Source organism: Theropithecus gelada, chromosome 16 (assembly GCF_003255815.1).
Source record: "Theropithecus gelada isolate Dixy chromosome 16, Tgel_1.0, whole genome shotgun sequence".
In the NCBI taxonomy this organism is placed as follows: Eukaryota; Metazoa; Chordata; class Mammalia; order Primates; family Cercopithecidae; genus Theropithecus; species Theropithecus gelada.
In genome coordinates this window covers 33,471,795-33,489,756 of record NC_037684.1, presented here as the reverse complement: position 1 = coordinate 33,489,756, position 17,962 = coordinate 33,471,795, and the positions used below count along the sequence as shown (strand labels likewise).

Below are 17,962 nucleotides of genomic sequence, written 5' to 3'. Positions count from 1 at the left end.
GGCGCTTGTAATCCCAGCTACTCCGGAGGCTGAGGCAGGAGAATTGCTCGAACCCAGGCGGGGCAGAGGTTGCAGTGAGCTGAGATCGCACCACTGTACTCCAGCCTGAGCAACAGTGAGACTCTGTCTCAAAAAAAAAAAAAGAAAGAAAGAAAAAAGAAAAATAATGGTACCAGTAGCTAAGAGTGGACAAGTGCTAAAGGGGTAGGGGAGGTAACAGAAGGGCTGAGGGCTGGGAGAGGAAAAGACTTGGCAGAAACAGGTAAGGTTGAGGTGGTGGAAAGGTTCGAGGGAGGGTCCCAGGCTGCAGGTAAAGGTAGTCTGGAGGAAGCTGACTTTGATTCCTTGGCCAGCAGGGGAGAAGCAGAAGGAGTGGGATTCAGGGAAGGCCCTTGCAGCCTCTGGGCTGTTTGCTTCCTCTCTGACTGGAAGGTCCTGGTGGGGGGGTAGGGCCTGCATCCTTTGAGCTGTTTCACTTTCAAAGTGGCATCACAGGTGGATGGTTCTTTTAAAAACCCTGGCACCAATGGAATGAAATGGAACACGTAGGCAGCAGGAAGATTCGCCGCCGCCCACACCAGGGAAGTGAGGCTGGCACTGGGCTACGTGTGTGCCACCTCCAGGCGGCCAGGAGACTCCCCAGGGCAGAGAGGGCCTGGCCAGCACCCATGACAGCTTCAGCACTTGCAGAGGGCAGCACCCCCTGGGGCCTGGGGTGGGGGAAGGGATTGGGTGAGCACCATGGGCTCCTTTGTCAGACCCAGGAAGGAGAAGTGGGGGCAGCTACCGGAAGTAGGGGGATGAGAAGCTCCCTCCGGAATGTATGCCCCCTTCTCCCCTCCCCTCCCCTCCCCTCCCCTCCCCACATGCACAGCCCCTGCACATGCTCAGTGTGCCCATGAATTGGGTTGGTTGGGGGAGGGCACTAACTGGCACCCCCACTTAAAGGGCCAGTGCCACACTTGCCTGTTCCCAACAGGGGCAATGGGACCTGGCCACCTTTCCCCCCAATACCGTTACTTCCCTTTGGACCCCCTTCCCCACTCTCTGACAGCTTCCTCCTGCTCCACCTCACCAACCTCCGCCCACCCCTCTCCCTCATTCCCTGACCCTATCGCAGGCAGGGTCTGTCCACTGGACACAGGAGTTTCCACCTGGGGTCGGGCAGTTCCTGCCGGGGAAGAAAAAGGGATCCTAAGCCAGGCTGGGCCGGGGTGGTGGGAGGGTGGTGGGAGGCTTCAATAGTCACTCCCGTGAAACATCTGTTCTCTGCGCTTCCCTCCCCGGCCCAGTTGACCCAGAGGGTCCCAGAAAGCACAGGGCGTGAGGGCAGCTCTGGAAAGGCCCAGGGAGGCTGTGTCCAAGCCCAACTTCCCCAGTTAGGGCGTGTGATGTGGGGGTAGGGGTGTCTTGTAAACTGGAGCTTCTACCATTGCAATGGGCGGAGTGGAGGCCTAGGCTTCAAGACCAAGCAGCAGGTGTGGGAACAACTGGAAGCGGCGAAGGGGGCGGGGCACCAAGGGACCCAGGCCTGGCTCCCACCCACAGCTGAGCCGGTTCTCTCCAGTGCTAAGCCCCAGCTCTGGCCCCAGGACGATCTCCTCCCTGCACACCCCTTACCCAGGAATCAGGGAGCCAGACGGGGGGAGGGGCGGACAGGGACCCTCTTCACGGACCCCTCCCATTTGGGTTCAGGCCCTCCCACACTCCCGGCTTGCATCCTCTCCTTTGTTCTCTTCTTGCCCCACCCGCCCTCCAGCGGGGTGAGGCGGGGGTGCGGGAATTAACCCACCGAGGTGCTGCCCTATTTGCGCCCTTCAGCCTTTTATGTGAAGGGGGATGTTGGGGGAGCGGCTGGCAGCTTTCCTTCCTCCAGGCTCCGCAGCTTCTGGGCCAAGAAGGGCCAGACTTCACCTGCCCCTCCCTGGCACGACCAGCCCACAATGCGCCCCCAGCACCCGCACCCACACCCCTCCCCCGACACTCCAGCAGCCCTCTGGAATCTTCTCTCACCTCCTAGACACACATACACACACACAGAGGCACCTCCGGGTAAACAACCTTTGTCCACCTTTGTCCCGGGCCTCCTCTCTCCCTCAGGCTCCATGCTGAGGAATGCAGCTGGGAGGCTGCCAGCAAATGCCAAGGGGCCTCTGGGTCCCAGGTTAGCACCCCACAGCACTCCACAGGGGCAGGCAGGCCTCCAGAGGCTCTCCTGGAATCCGAAAAGCCACTTCCTCGCTAAGCCTCCAGTTTCCCATCTGCAAAGTGGGGATGATCATTCCTGCTGCCCTTCCTGACTGAGCCGTCTGAGGACCCAGGGTTCTAGGGGCAGGTCTCCCAGGATGGGATTTTGCTTTCTCTTGAAACCCATGCGTTCCTAGAATCTGTTCTGTGTTTCATTGTAGGAGGCTCTGGCCAGGCCTGGGTGTGGCAGGATAGAAATGAAAGTTGTCCTGGCAACACACAAGATTTCATCAACATTTCCATCCCCAGAAGCTCCTGGGCTGAGCCTCATCTTGCCCAGTGTGGCCTGTCAAGATGAGGGCCTGGAAGAGAAGCCAGGCTGGGCAGCCAGGCCTCTGCCCCTCCCCTTGCCTGGTGGCACAGCCAGCACTGGCTCACTGGTGAGTTGACTAATTTCCTCCACCACCACTAGTTATCCATGTTCATTGCTGCCTGACACCCAACACTAGCCTGCAAGGGCACCAGGAAGGGATGGAAGAGACAGGGTGCCTGGGGAAGGGTGGGTCTGAGTGTGAGGGGTGAGTGAGCTTGTCTCAGAGCCTGACGCTGGCTGGTGGTATCTGCCTTACCCAGGCTGACCCAGCTGTCTCTGATGCACAGACAGGCAAGGGCCTCACACACTTTAGAGGGAATTCACACCCACATGATGAGGCTGAGAGGAGCAGGACGCACAGGCGCATGGCAGGCACCAGGAGAGCCAGGCTGCTGTGCTCTGCGGGGGATCCATGTGCTGTCCCCCTCTGTCTCTTGACTTTATTTTCCACCAGGAGAGCACCTCCCTTAGTACCCTTGGGAGGTAAAGGGACAAACACAAACATATGATAACTAACCTCAGGCCCAACCCCCTGCTGAGAGGGGTCGGGGTTGGGGGCTGTCAAGAACAAGGAGGCACAAGGCACCCAGAACCCGTCTAGTCCAGCCTTTAAACTGTGGGGAGAATACAGGGAGCTCAGCAGCAAACTCTGAAGGAACCCCTGGGTCTTCTCCAAAAACCCCCGTTCTCTCCTCTAGGGAAAGCTCACAACTCCTCACAGCGATCTGGTATTTTGAGCTTCAGTTTCTGGCCGAAACTGGGGGCTCCTGACGGAGTTCCCTCCCACCTAGAAAACCTTTCCTGCAGTCTGATTGCTCCAACACCCACAGAGCAGGATTCAGGTATCCTGGAGAACTTGGGAGGTCCCCATCCAGAGGTCCGCTGTCCTGCCAGGCTTGGGGCAGTGGGGACTGGGACCCCACTCAGACTTCTCTGGGGCAAATGTTTTGGTTCTCACAACAGCCCTAGTGAAATCAATCCTAGATACTCCCATTTGGTCCCACTAAGACCATTTAATTTCTCTGTAAAGAGTAAGATGACACGAAAGAGCCAACTGTGGAAACGGTGAGGTGGGAGTCTGAACCAATTTAGCCGTTCTCAGGGGGCAAAGGGTGTTGACGGTGGTTTTCATCTGCCACCTGCCTCCTTGAGACCCAGCTGGCCTGAGTGTGCACAAAATGGGACCTTCTCCTTGGGTCCACCAGGCTGGGAGGCACCCCTAGGTACCCGGCTCCTCATCACAGCAGCAGCCCTCTCGGTTCCACATCTGGTTCTCCTGCCGAAGCCGCTGGTTCTCAGTCCGGAGCCTCTCGACCTCGGCAGCCAGCTCCTCCACCTGGCGGCAGGACTGCTGGCCAGTACACGCCTGCAGCTGCTGCAGCCTCCTAGTCTCCTCCTCTGCCTGCGACAGCCGCTTCTCCAGCTCCAGGTAGTCTCGCACCAGCTCCTGCTTGCTGCGGCCCTGCAGGCTCTCGGTGTGGAAGCGCTCGTAAGTCTCAGAGAAGTCCTTCCGCTGGAACTCACCGTGCGCTTGGCCCCGCCCATCACTGTCCCCGGCCTCACTCTCCCCACTGGAACCTGGGTGGGAGATCCCATGGGGCACATCCAAGTTGGGCTCCTCCGGGTCTCGGTCATTCATCAGGAACTGGGTGGTGTTGTAGGGGGCCACGGGCTGGCCTTTGGCGAACATCTCCTCGCGGACCCGGGAGGCCCTCTGGCTCTGCCTCTCATCCCGCTGTTGTTTCTCAGCCCAGCTCAGCTCCAGGTAGGGTCGCCAGTGCCGTTTGCGCTTGGACGGCCGCCGACGGTGTTTCTTCCGGGCCAGCACAGCCTCCGCTGAGCAGCCCCCTGGGTTCTGGGTCCGGGGACTCCTACTGTACCAGCCCAGGCCACCGACAGCCCCAGCAAGATCTTCATCCTCTGAGTGGCTCTCCATCCGGGGTGTCAGGGGCAGGGAACCACCAGAGTCATGAGGCCCAGGGGGTGTTTGGGGGCTCCCCGGGGCACCAGAGGTCTAAAGAGGGGGAGGAGGAAGAAGGATGGATCAGACAGCCTGTCCTTGGAGGTGGAACCCTTCCCTCTCTACCCAGTTTGAAGCCAACCTTCCCACACTCAGCTAACTTGGTCACTCTTAGCCCCTCACCCTTGCAACCATTTGTTTACAAAGTGACCTGTCTATTGTCTGTCCCCCAGCCTTCCCCAAGTAAACTCATGGTGACAGCAGGAATTTTGCCTGTGTGTTTCACTCTGTAATTTCAATGCCTAGAATAATACCTGGCACTGAGTAGGAGTTCCATAAATACTGTCCAAATGAGTAAAGTAGGAGAAGAAGAAAACTGGGATAGAAGACAGATCTTGATACATTTGCTTGATCAGAAGCCCAAATGCCACTGGCTCTTCCCTCTTCCCAGAAAGCCTGACTTTCAAACACAGCTGGCTTCATGGGCAGGTGACCTGTTAAGTTCCACAGAGGCCTCACACCTGGCTTCATGCTGTCCTTGTCTTAAACATATTATTTTTAAAAACCCTTATTTTATTTCATTTTTTGAAACGGAGTCTCCCTGTCACCCAGGCTGGAGTGCAGTGGCGCAATTTCAGCTCACTGCAACCTCTTCCTCCGGAATTCTCCAGCCTCAGCCTCCCGTGTAGCTGGGATCACAGGCATGTGCTACCACGCCCGGCTAATTTTTTGTATTTTTAGTAGAGACAGGGTTTCACCATGTTGGCCAGCCTAGTCTCGAACTCCTGACCTCAGGTGATCCACCCGCCTTGGCCTCCCAAAGTGCTGAGATTACAGGAGTGAGCCACTGCGCACGGCCTAAAATAAGTTTTTTTTTTTTTTTTTTTGAGATGGAGTCTCTCGCTCTGTCGCCCAGGCTGGAGTGCAGGGGCTGGATCTCAGCTCACTGCAAGCTCTGCCTCCCGGGTTTACGCCATTCTCCTGCCTCAGCCTCCTGAGTAGCTGGGACTACAGGCACCCGCCACCTCGCCCGGCTAGTTTTTTTTTTGTATTTTTTAGTAGGGACGGGGTTTCACTGTGTTAGCCAGGATGGTCTCGATCTCCTGACCTCGTGATCCGCCCGTCTCGGCCTCCCAAAGTGCTGGGATTATAGGCTTGAGCCACCGCGCCCAGCCGAAATAAGTTGTTTTTAGGCTCAGCATGGTGGCTCAGGCCTGTAATCCCCAGCACTTTGGGAGGCCGAGGTGGGCAGATCACCTGAGGTCAGGAGTTTGACTCCAGCCTGACCAACATGGTGAAACCCTATGTCTACTAAAAATACAAAAATAAGCCAGGTGTGGTGGTGCATGCCTGTAATCCCCACTACGCAGGAGGCTGAGGCTGGAGAATATGGGAGGCAGAAGTTGCAGTGAGCCAAGATTGTACCACTGCACTCCAGCCTGAGTGACAGAGCGAGACTCCATCTCAAAAACAAACAGGCCAGGTGAGGTGGCTTATGCCTGTAATCCCAGCACTTTGGGAGGCTGAGACAGGCAGATCACGAGGTCAGGAGATCGAGACTATCCTGGTTAACAAGGTGAAACCCTGCCTCTACTAAAAATACAAAAAAATTAGCCAGGCGTGGTGGCGGGCACCTGTAATCCCAGCTACTCAGGAGGCTGAAGCAGGAGAATGGTGTGGACCCAGGAGGCGGAGCTTGCAATGAGCTGAGATTGAGCCACTGTACTCCAGCCTGGGCGACAGAGCGAGACTCCATCTCAAAAACAAACAAACAAAAAAGACCTTTTATTTTCAGAGACAGGGTCTTACTCTATTGCCCAGCCAGGAATGCTGTGGTGCAATAACAACTCCCTGCATCCTCAAACTCCTGGGCTCAAGCAATCCTCCTGCCTTAGCCTCCCAAGTAACTGGATCTACAGGCATGCACCACCACATCCGGCCACTATCTTTAACTTTTTAATAATTTTTGAATAAGGTGCCCTTTTGCACTAGGCCCCACAAATTATGTAGCTGATCTTGCTTCCAGCTACTTGCATGGCTGACTTTTTCTTCATCTTTTTTTTTGTGTGTGTGTGGGACAGTCTCACTCTGTTGCCCAGGCTGGAGTGCAATGGTACCATCTCGGCTCACTGCAACCTCCGCCTCCCGGGTTCAAGCGATTCTCCTGCCTCAGCCTCCTGAGTAGCTGGGACTACAGGTGTGCACCACCATGCCAGGCTAATTTTTGTATTTTTAGTACAGATGGGGTTTCACCATGTTGGCCAGGCTGGTCTGGAACTCCTGACCTCAAGTAACCTGCCCACCTCGGCCTCCCAAAGTGCTGGGATTACAGGCATGAGCCACCACACCTGGGCTTTTTTTTTTTTTTTTTTGGAGACAAGAGTCTCCCTCTGTTGCCCAGGCTAGAGTGCAGTGGCCCGATCTCAGCTCACTGCAACCTCCACCTTCCAGGTTCAAGCGATTCTCCTGCCTCAGCCTCCGGAGTAGCTGGGATTACAGGCACCCACCACCATGCCCAGTTAACTTTTTGTATTTTTAGTAGAGACAGTGTTTCACCATGTTGGCCAGGCTGGTCTCAAACTCCTGATGTCAAGTGATCCACCTGCCTCAGCCTCCCAAAGTACCAGGATTACAGGCATGAGCCACTGCCCCCAGCCACCTTTTTTTAACCTTTTAGAGCTTAGTTCCAATGTCACTTCCTCAGGGAGCCCCTCCTTGACCACCCTACCTAAAGTAGACTCCCCATCTACCCTCCCTAGTGATTGTATCATGTCACGCAATTAGCACACAGCATTTAGCATATGGCCATTTAACATCTGTCTTCCTCATGTAAGAACACATCTTGTCTGTCTGTCCAAGTCACCACTATATTCCTATGCACAGCACAAAGGGCAGTGTTAAGTGGCCTAAAACCTATAAGATAGGGAGATCCAAAAGATATTGGGAAATAAGACTTATGGACGAGCATGGTGGCTCATGCTGGTAATCCTAGCACTTTGGGAGGCCGAGGCAGGTGGATTGCTGAAGCCCAGGAGTTTAAGACCAGCCTGGGCAACATGGCAAAACCCCATCTCTACCAAAAATTACAAAAAATTAGCCAGGCATGGTGGTGAGCACCTGTAATCCCAGCTACTTGGGAGGCTGAAGTGGGAGGTTGAGGCTGCAGTGAGCTGTGATCATGCCACTGCACTCCAGCCTGAGTGACAGAATTGGAGTCTCAAAAAATAAATAAATAAATAAAATAAAAATAATAATTTAAAAAAACAGACAAATAAGACTCCCCTCTCTATCCTTCTGGCATAAAGAAGATGTAGCAGGTTGGTCATGGTGGCTCATGCCTGTAATCTCAGCACTTTGGGAGGCCGAGGCTGGTAGATCACCTGAGGTCAGGAGTTTGAGACCAGCCTGGCCAACATGGTGAAACCCCATCTCTACTAAAAATACAAAAAAAATTGGCCGGGCATGGTGGTAGGCACCTGTAATCACAGCTACTCGGGATGCTGAGGCAGGAGAATCGCTTGAACCTGGGAAGTGGAGGATGCAGTGAGGCGAGATCGTGCCACTGCACTCCAGCCTGGGCAACAGAGTAAGACTCTGTCTCAAAAAATAAAATTAAATTTAAAAATTAAATTAAATTAAAAAATAAAATAAAATGATGGAACATATTTATTCCAGGCAGAAGTTGGTAGTTGGCATCACTCTCCAATATGAATGGCAGGAAAGAGGTCCTCTCCAAGGAGAGGGAGGGTCGGCCTCCAGTCTGCAGCGAGAGAGTTCCAGAACTTATCTAAGAGGTAGAAAGATTCTGTCAAGACAGTATAGGCTCAGGGCATCTGTTTATCTCTGTTGTGGGAAGGGTGGGAGTACTGGGTGTGGGAGATGGGAAATGAATTGCTCTAAGTCTGTGGTTTGGACAATTTCTAATAATAACCACTACCACTGGTATGTTGTTGAGTAATATGCAATGCAGTTCACAGACATGTGAGCATGGGTCCATGCACACAGGGTGTGTACTGAGGAATGTGGTGTATGCGCAGCCCTTAAGAGCCAGGCATATGTCATGTGTGTTTTGCAGACCCTGAAGAGAATTTCAGGGAAAAGGAGGTATGTCAGGCTGTGTATGTGTATGGGGTATGTGTGTATGTGGAGTTTGTCGTGTTACTTCACCTGCAGGGAGATCACTAAATATAAGCAATAGCCCTTGTCTCCACCAGTGGCTTGGGCCAAATGAGATAGAGCTGTCGCCCCACCTGGGACAGGCAAGGCCACTGGGATGCCAAGGCAGGGTGGCTTGTTGGTGTGCACAGTCACATGTTCCCAGCCCTCAGTAAAAGTGCCCTGTTGATCCTCCACCCTCACCCAAGCAAACCCAGCCCCCTAGCCCTACCTGCTGCCTCCCTCCTGAAGACTTGGCCCTCTACCACCATGACCACTACTGTAGATAAGCTGTGTGACCTGGCTGAACACTGTAGCCCTGACACGTCATGAATTCCAAATTCAGTAAATCCAGAAAACACGGAATAGGCTAGGCAGCGTGGGTCAGAAGCTCTCTGACCCCTCTCCTAAGCTCCCTGCTCATCTATAGGGAGGCATGGACTAAGGAAGAATGGGTAAGGGCAGGTAGTGAGAGAACACGGGCTGAACAAGCATGGGTTCCTGTTGCCAAGTTAGAAAGTGGCATCCTCTGAGGGTCTGATACGATCTTTCTCTCTCCTCTTTTGCGGGTTATATCCTAACCCCCTACCTCCATTCCAAATTATTTTATTGAGACAGTGTGACTTCATCACCCAGGCTGGAGTGCAGTGGCGTGATCTCAGCTCACTGCAACCTCTGCCTCCTGGGGTCAAGTGATTCTCATGCCTTAGCCTCCCAAGCAGCTGGGATTACAGGCATGCCCCACCACACTGGGCTAATTTCAGGGTTTTTTTTTTGTTTTTGTTTTTTTTTTTGAGATGGAGTTTAACTGTGTTGCCCAGGCTGGAATGCAGGGGCGTGATCTCGGCTCACTGCAACCTCTGCCTCCCAGTTTCAAGCAATTCTCCTGCCCCAGCCTCCTGAGTAGCTGGGATTAAAGGCATGCGCCACCACACCCGGCTAATTTTGTATTTTTAGTAGAGACAGGGTTTCCTCATGTTAGCCAGGCTTGTCTCGAACTCTTTTTTTTTTTTTTTGAAGACGGAGTTTCCCTCTTGTTGCCCAGGCTGGACTGCAGTGGTGCAAATTCTGCTCACAGCAACCTCCGCCTCCCAGGTTCAAGCGATTCTCCTGCCTCAGTCTCCCAAGTAGCTGGGATTAAAGGCATGCGCCACCACACCCGGCTAATTTTGTATTTTTAGTAGAGATGGGGTTTCTCCATGTTGGTCAGGCTGGTCTCCAACTCCTGACCTCAAGTGATCCGCCCACCTCGGCCTCCCAAAGTGCTGGGATTACAGGCGTGAGCCACTGCGCCCAGCTTCGAGCTCTTTTCTTTTTTTTTTTTGAAAGAGTTTTGCTCTTGTTGCCCAGGCTGGAGTGCAATGGCACGATCTCAGCTCATTGCAACCTCTACTTCACGGGTTCAAGTGATTCTTCTGCTTCAGCCTCCTGAGTAGCTGGGATTACAGCCGCCCATCACTACACCCATCTAATTTTTGTATTTTTAGTAGAGACAGGGTTTCACCATGTTGGCCAGGCTGGTCTTGAACTCTCGACCTCAGATGATCCACCTGCCTCAGCCTCCAAAAGTGCTAGGATTACAGGCGTGAGCCACTGCCTGGCCTGTTTTTTTTTTTTTTTTTTTTTTTTTTCTTTTTTGAGATGGAGTGTCACTCTGTTGCCCAGGCTAAAGTGCAGTGTGTGATCTCAGCTCACTGCAACCTCTGCATCCCGGGTTCAAGTGATTCTCATGCCTCAGCCTCCTGAGTAGCTGGTATTACAGACATGTGCCACCATGCCCAGTTAATTTTTGTATTTTTACTAGAGATGAGGTTTCACCATGTTGGCCAGGCTGGTCTTGAAATCCTGGTCTCAAGTGAATTGCCTGCCTGGGTCCATTCAAATTATGAACCAAAAACTCTTCTTCCTGCTTCAGACTTGGTTCATGGCCTGGACAAAACACATTCAACCCAGTCCCTCCATGCCCTCTTTGAACTTGAGGTCAAGGCAATGTTCAGTTGTCAGAAGGCCCTAAGTTTAAACCCTGGGTCTGTTGCTTGTAGACAGCATGATTCTGGAACAGGTATTTCAGGTCTCAGAACCTTGGCTTCTGGGAATTGGAAATAATTCCTGCCTGAAAGGGTTACTAGGATTCCTTTTTTTTTTTTTTTTTTTGGAGACAGAGTCTCGCTCTGATGCCCAGGCTGGAGTGCAATTGCGAGATCTTGGCTCACTGCAACCTCTGCCTCCTGGGTTCAAGTGATTCTCCTGCCTCAACTTCCCAAGTAGCTGTGATTACAGGCATGCACCACCACCACGCCAGGCTAATTTTGCATTTTTAGTAGAGACAGGGTTTCGCCATGTTGGTTAGGCTGGTCTCGAACTCCTGACCTCAGGTGATCCACCCACCTAGGCCTCCCAAAGTGCTGGGATTACAGGTGTGAGCCACCGCACCCGGCCAGTTACTAAGATTTCATAAACTAGCATAGACTGGGATTCTGGCCTATTGCCTAGTGCATAGTAGGGACTCATCAAAATATTGGTTTTCCAAATCTACCAACATATCTGAGACAAGAAGTTTGGATCTCAGCTGTGGGACCCATGCTCGGGGTACTCGGGTGGGCAGGAGGGCAGGGGCTTACCTTGGCCTCCTCCAGGGCTATTGGTGACTCTGCATTACAGGCGGTCTGGTTCGGAGTGGCCATCATCTTCCGTTCCAAATCTTTCAGCAGACACCTGGAACTAGTGACACCTGCTTTGAACAACATCAGAAATCCAAGTTCTGAAGGAACGTTCTCAGGAAGACTCTGGCTGCCCAGAATTGTTTGCCCAGGCAGCGGCAGCCATTTTGTACCCCAGCTCTTCATACCCTTATTCTCAAATGCAGGCCCCGAAGGCTACCTCCACCACTGGTTTTCACACCTCCAGCCAGCAAGGGGCCAAATGGGATTCAGGGGCCGTTTTCCCTCTCCTGCTCCTCGGGTCTCTCACCAGGTCTCATGTCCTGTACTGTCCTCCTGGAAGTCATCGAGGCCCAGGCTGGCAGCCAGGAAGCCAGGTGTAAGCTTTGTTTCCCCAACCACCAAAGGGGAAAAGGAGGACTGCCTGGGGAGGCTGGGAGTGCAGCGGGGCTGCTGCTGCCACGGGAGAACATGGAGCAAGCTCAGGAGTCCTTTCCCACTGTCTCCAGGGGCCTCAATCTTCATGCAGCCCTGCACCCCCAACCTTCTCCCCAAGCTGGGCTCCAAAGGCCAGAAGCACAGCTGGGACCTGGGCCAAGCCTAGTGCTGAGGCCTTTTCCTCTAAGGTCATGGCCTGCCTCCCTCCTTCCTCTCAGAAAGGGAAACAGGGGAAAGGGGAAAGAGGTCTTTGCGCTACATGCAGCTGAGCGGGAAACCCAACTGGGACAAGGATGGATTTCTTGGAAGAGGGGAGATAGTCATGGAAAGAGGTTTTGCAAAAGTGGAACTGACCTATTCGCTGTCAAGGGCTATGCACACCACTACATCTGTGTGTCTTTCTGTGCGACTGCCTGTCGGTGCAATTCCCAACGCCTCAGCCCTACCTCTTGCTGCAGTTGCAGCAGCTGTGGTCAAGCCGCTCAGGCCACTAAGATGGGGGGAGGAGATAGCCTGGACGCGCGGTGCCTGCTGGGGATTGTAGTTCTTCTAGCCTGAAAAGCGATCCGAGCGCCTGTCACGTCAACAGCCACACCCGAGACTCCGAAACCCATCTACCCTTGAGCGGGGACAGACTGCGCGTGCATCGCTGCCTTCTTTGATTGGTCAAGCCTTCTGCCAATATTCTCACTTTTGGCAACGATTAGCTGTGAGGAGGCACAACTGGACCCGCCTTCTCCGAACTCAATTAAAGAGTTCATTGATGGCGTTAATCTTTACGGGGCAGAAAAGAGATCCGGCTAAGATGGGCGGGGCAGTATGCGCGGAGGGATCCTTGGCCTTTGAGGAAGGCGACGAGAAGATCGGCGGCCATCGCCGCCATTTTGGGCTGGGAGGAGGCAGCGGAGGGACTCGCTGCGCAGTGAGAGCACCCCGTGGGGGGTGGTCCGGGCGCGGGGAGAGGCCGGGCCGAGTGGGCTGCCTGAAGTGGCGGCGCCGGGAGAAGGCGGGAAGTGGGACCGGGGGCCAGGGAGGGTGAAGGTTGGAGTCTCCCCGGCCGAGCCCGGTCCTCAAAATGTCCCGGCAACCCCGCAGCCTCGCATCTCACAGAGTGCGGGGTTTTTTCGGTAATTACCGCGTGTTTCCCTAGACCCTAGCACGGGAGAGGCTGGTGAAACGGCTCTCCTCTGCCGTCCTTCCACAGGGGCGCAGATCCTGAGGCCGAGCTCTGCCAACTTCCCTCCCCACCCCCATTCGGCCTGGGTATGGCGGCGAGGTCCCGCACAGAGGGACTCCCACTTCGACTGGAGAAGTGGGGGCGACGCCAGATTCCAGAGGCTGGCGCCGCGGGGGAGGGCGGAGGTCGCAGGTCTGGCCGCAAGTCGGCGTGGCAGTCAACTGGAGGCTCCGAGAGCGGAGATCCCAGTGCACCCACCTTACCTCGCTTACACCAAAGCGCCATCTCGCCGCCCGGGTTGCGAAAAACCACGGCCGTCTTAAACTACTGTAGCAACCACTAATTCCCTCTGGGACCAGCTAGATAGGGGCACGTGGAAACCTTCACGAGCCCGGTGCCTGAAGGTCTCTGAGGCTCTTGCCCTCAAGATCTCTCCCATTCAGCCCCGATTCTCCGGACACCCTGACCTAGCATGTCGCCAGCCTGTTGGTGAAAAGCCTGAAGTGTGTTGCCCCACTTCTCTTGAAGGTTTACACCAAAGGGATGAGGTTTTGTGCTTTACAGGCTTGGGGCACAAAGTCGGAGTCACTGCGGCTCCGAAATAGAAGGAGTTGCCCATTTCGTATGCTTCATCAACATCTGCTTGCATTTTGAAATCCGAGTCTTAACTTTTACAAAACTTGTAGAGAAATGGCTGCCCTCCTAGAGGGAAAAACGAACTACAGTAATTCCAATTCCAATGTAATAATCTTCGTAAGGCTACAGAATCTTTCCAGTTTAAAGATTTTTTTCCCCCCACAGACTAAACAAAATCAGAGTATTTTGTGTTCTACTGATGCATTGTTACTAGGTAACCTCTATTTTGAAATTCCAAGTAATTGAAAGATCACTTTTGTAGATCCTAAATGCTACCAAAATAGAAATTGCAGTTTTTATCTACTTAATATATATAGCGTTTAAGAGATGAGGAGACCTGCTTTGAAAGAATAAACTCTTAACCTTACAGTATAGCTGTAGCAGCTTCTTAAAGATTGAAGTTTGATGTGAAGTTCTTTTACTGAATTGCAGGTTAAACCATCTTATTTTCTACTGCTTGAAATCTAAATCCAGAGAGATTTGTGGCTCAAGGATATCTTCAAATAAAAGTTTTGTTGCTAAAATGTCAGTTAAAATTATGGCTAGGTAGGTTCTGAAGTAGGAGAGGCTTTGACGTAGCAGGGTGACTGGCAGTGAATTTTGTGGGTACCTTGTGATGAGTGTCATTATTAGTTACAAATGGTCAAAACATGCCTAAGCCTTCAGCCTTACTAAAAGTTTTCCAAAACTTGGCCCGGCGCGCTGGCTCACACCTGTAATCCCAGCCCTTTGGGAGGCGGAGGTGGGTGGATCACCTGAGGTCAGGAGTTTGAGACCAACCTGGCCAACATGGTGAAGCCCCTTCTCTACTAAAAATACAAAAGTAGCCAGGTGTGGTGGTGCGTGCCTGTAATCCCAGCTACTCGGGAGGCTGAGGTAGGAGAATCGCTTGAACCCAGAAGGCACTGTTTGCCATGAGCCTCTCACCATTGCACTCTAGCCTGGGCGACAGAGCAAGACTCCGTCTCAAAAGAAAAAAAAAGTTTTCCAGAACTGAAGTTCTGCTCCTCCTATTAATTTTTCTTCAGTTGGAGTGACAACTCCATAGCGTTAACTTTTTTTTCCCTCTGCTCCCCAGATGTCTTACAACTGGATTACAAAATAGGATCATCATTGACTAGGGTCCTCAATCCAAAACTGGAACCACTTACTCCTAACTGAAGCTTCAGTACACTTGATCCCTACCGTGGGTTGATTTTTTACCTACATATGGCATGTTGCCTCTACACTGATCAAGAGATGAGAACTTTCAAAAGCTAACTAACTTGGTGGGACTTAAATAGTCATAGGAGCAGAAAAGGGGTTTAAAGATGATCTTTGTGGGTTTTCTGTCAAGAATTTAATGGGGGAGGATCCTAGACATTTGTGATTCATCCTCCATTATAAAGTAATCTAGTGAAACTTTTGAATGCTACTGAGTGGCAAATACGGTGCAGAAAATTTGTTTCTGCAGGTAACAAATTTACCAGCAGAAATTTGTTAACTCATTTGTAAATGAAAGTTACTATCCTTAAGGTTAACCCACAAGCTTTTCCATTCTTTGCTAAGAAAAATTGGGCATAGGCCAGGTACAGTGACTCAACGCCTGTAATTCCAGCACTTTGGGAGGCCAAGGCAGGAGGATCACAAAGTCAGGATTTGAGACCAGCCTTGCCAATATGTTGAAACCCTGTCTCAAAAAAAAAAAAAAAAAAAATAGGCCGGGCGTGCTGGCTCAGGCTTGTAATCCCAGCACTTTGGGAGGCCAAGGCGGGCAGATCAGGAGGTCAAGAAATTGAGACCATCCTGGCAGACATGGTGAAACCCGGTCCCTACTAAAAATTCAGAAATTAGCTGGGTGTGGTGGTGTGCGCCTGTAGTCCCAACTGCTTGGGAGGCTGAGGCAGGAGAATCCCTTGAAACGGGGGAGGGGGCGCGTGGAGCGGGAGTTGCAGTGAGCTGAGATCACATCACTGCACTCCAGCCTGGGCGACAGAGCGTGATTCCATCTCAAGAAAATAAAAGAAAAAAAATTAGCCAGGCGCAGTGGTGGGCGCCTGTACTCCCAGCTATGAACCCGGGAGGCGGAGGGTCCAGTCAGCTGAGATCTCGCCACTGCACTCCAGCCTAGGCCACAGAGCGAGACTCTGTCTCAAAAAAAAAAAAAAAAATGGGAATAAAACCAGCGTATTAATGGCCTCCTGGTTATCTAAAGAAAACACAGGACTGAAGGACTGAAAATTAGGAACTCCAAGCTCTATTTCTGTGTGTGCTGCCATTGACTTGGTTGGCTTGGCCAGAGGCCAAATACTGATGATGAGGCCAAGCTGGTCATTTTGTTGCTTAGTCTGTTGTTCATCTACTGTTCAACCAGACTTTCAACTTCCTCCTCAGCTGTCCCCTCTGAGATGAGTTGTGTTATGCTTTTATGACAAATTCTACAAACTCATGTTCTTTATGACAAATTCTACAAACTCTATATTCATAAGTTTCCTCATTTGAAAATGGTATCAGTGCTGTCTCCCTCATAAATACCTAGAGGAGTAATTAGTCTTAGTCGCTATGTAAACACCTACTCCCTGTAACTTTGTTATATGAGAACTTCACAACCAATGCTTCAAAGATCATTGGGGCAGTTGGAAAGCCTGCCTTACCAAAGTGTGGCCTTAGTTGTCCATAGCACCACAAAAGAGCCATCCAAGTAGGCTGAATAAGGATCAGTCTCTCAGGGTGCCCAGTGGTTGTTTCCATGAAGTCATGGATGCTCATTTTGCCTGATGGCCAAATCCTAGGGACCAGAGACGATGTGTGAGTAGGATTTATTGACAGAGGTAGGAGTTGTTTTTCCTACTGCCTGTATAATTGCAGAAAAGGACTGATTCTTTACAGTGATTCCCCCTCTTTGGGATGAAGATGCTTGCTTCTCTTTGGTTTCCACAGCTAATCAATTTTTTTTCTTTTTTCTTTTTTTTTGAGATGGAATCTTGCTGTGTCACCCAGGCTGGAGTGCAGTGGCACGATCTTGGCCCACTGCAACCTCCGCCTCCTGAGTTCAAGCGATTCTCCTGCCTCAGCCTCTTGCGTAGCTGGGATTACAGGCACTTGCCACCATGCCTGGCTAATTTTTGTATTTTCATTTTATTTTATTATTTTTTATTATTTTTTTGAGACAGAGTCTCACTCTGTTGCCCAGGCTGGAGTGCAGTGGCATAATCTCAGCTCACTGCAACCTCCGCCTCATGGGTTCACGCCATTCTCCTGCCTCCCGAGTAGCTGGAACTACAGGCACCTGCCACCATACCCGGCTAATTTTTTGTATTTTTAGTAGAGACAGGGTTTCACCATGTTAGCCAGGATGGTCTCGATCTCCTGACCTCGTGATCTGCCCGCCTCGGCCTCCCAAAGTGCTGGGATTACAGGCGTCAGCCACCGCGCCCAGCCTATTTTATTTTTTTTGAGATAGAGTTTCGCCTGGTTGCCAAGGCTGGAGCGCAATGGCATGATCTCAGCTCACCACAACCTCCGCCTCCCAAGTTTGAGCGATTCTCCTGCCTTAGCCTCCTGAGGAGCTGGGATTATAGGCATACGCCACCATGCCCAACTAGTTTTGTATTTTTAGCAGAGATGGGGTTTCTCCATTTTGGTCAGGCTGGTCTTGAACTCCCGACCTCAGATGATCCTCCCGCCTCGGCCTCCCAAAGTGCTGGGATTGCAGTCAATGAGCTACCGTGCCCGGCCTGTATTTGTATTTTTAGTAGAGATGGGGTTTTACCATGTTGGCCAGGCTGTTCTCGAACTCCTGACCTCAGGTGATCTGCCCACCTCGGCCTCCCAGTGTGCTGGGATTGCAGGTGTGAGCTACAGTGCCTGGCCAGTTAATTTTTTATGCTCCTTTGTTTAGGCCCCAACATCCTGTTCTTGATTTTTTTTGGCAAAAATTTGGCCAAAGATTGAAACTTTGCCTCCTGGAGCATATATTTTGCTCCAGTTGCAAAGTATGATTACTATCCTTTGGTCAGCAGTCTAGGGCTAAATTTGACATTCTTTTTTTTTTTCTTTTTGGCACGATCCTGGCTCGCCACAACCTCTGCCTCCCGGGTTCAAGCAATTCTCCCTGCCTCAGCCTCCCAAGTAGCTGGGATTACAGCAGCTCACCACCACACCCGGCTAATTTTTGGAGGTTTTTTTTTTTTTTTTTTTTTGAGACAAAGTCTCACTCTGTCACCAGGCTGGAGTGCAGTGGCGCAGTCTCGGCTCAATGCAACCTCCACCTCCTGGGTTCAAGCGATTCTCCTGCCTCAGCCTCCCGAGTAGCTGGGATTATAGGCGGGCACCACCATGCCTAGCTAATTTTTTTTTTTTTTTTTTTTTTTTTTTTTGAGACGGAGTCTTGCTCT

At 51.9% G+C, this 17,962-nt stretch overlaps 1 protein-coding gene and 1 long non-coding RNA gene across 10 annotated transcripts; one reads left to right on the top strand and one right to left on the bottom strand.

Annotated features, from left to right (window-relative positions):
- The first annotated feature begins 2,105 nt into the window (after positions 1–2,105).
- LOC112609537 lies at positions 2,106–4,787 on the top strand. The gene is made up of 2 exons (XR_003116211.1): positions 2,106–2,627; positions 3,259–4,787. It is a non-coding gene; the product is annotated as an uncharacterized LOC112609537 (long non-coding RNA).
- HEXIM2 (hexamethylene bisacetamide inducible 2) lies at positions 3,549–13,984 on the bottom strand. 9 transcript variants are annotated; one of them, XM_025362407.1, is made up of 4 exons: positions 12,909–13,984; positions 11,524–11,671; positions 11,297–11,406; positions 3,549–4,574 (listed from the first exon to the last, which is right to left on the bottom strand). In XM_025362407.1, the coding sequence occupies exons 3-4, from the start codon at positions 11,360–11,362 to the stop codon at positions 3,780–3,782; spliced, it is 861 nt and encodes a 286-aa protein (XP_025218192.1). In that variant the 5' UTR covers positions 11,363–11,406; positions 11,524–11,671; positions 12,909–13,984; the 3' UTR covers positions 3,549–3,779. The 9 variants fall into 9 exon arrangements, with proteins under 9 accessions (XP_025218192.1, XP_025218189.1, XP_025218188.1 ...); XM_025362404.1 differs by having other exon boundaries at positions 13,214–13,984; XM_025362403.1 differs by lacking the exon at positions 12,909–13,984 and adding an exon at positions 12,128–12,313.
- Positions 13,985–17,962: the final 3,978 nt, after the last annotated feature.

Bases quoted from the DNA above. Each gene is read 5' to 3' on its own strand.
- HEXIM2 (XM_025362402.1), bottom strand. From the start codon at position 13,235: ATGGCGCTTTGGTGTAAGCGAG. The intron at 11,407-13,213 runs GTAAGGTGGGTG...TGTTCAAAGCAG, and splicing joins GGCGCTTTGGTGTAAGCGAG to GTGTCACTAGTTCCAGGTGT. The intron at 4,575-11,296 runs GTAAGCCCCTGC...CCCCCTCTTTAG, and splicing joins TAGCCCTGGAGGAGGCCAAG to ACCTCTGGTGCCCCGGGGAG.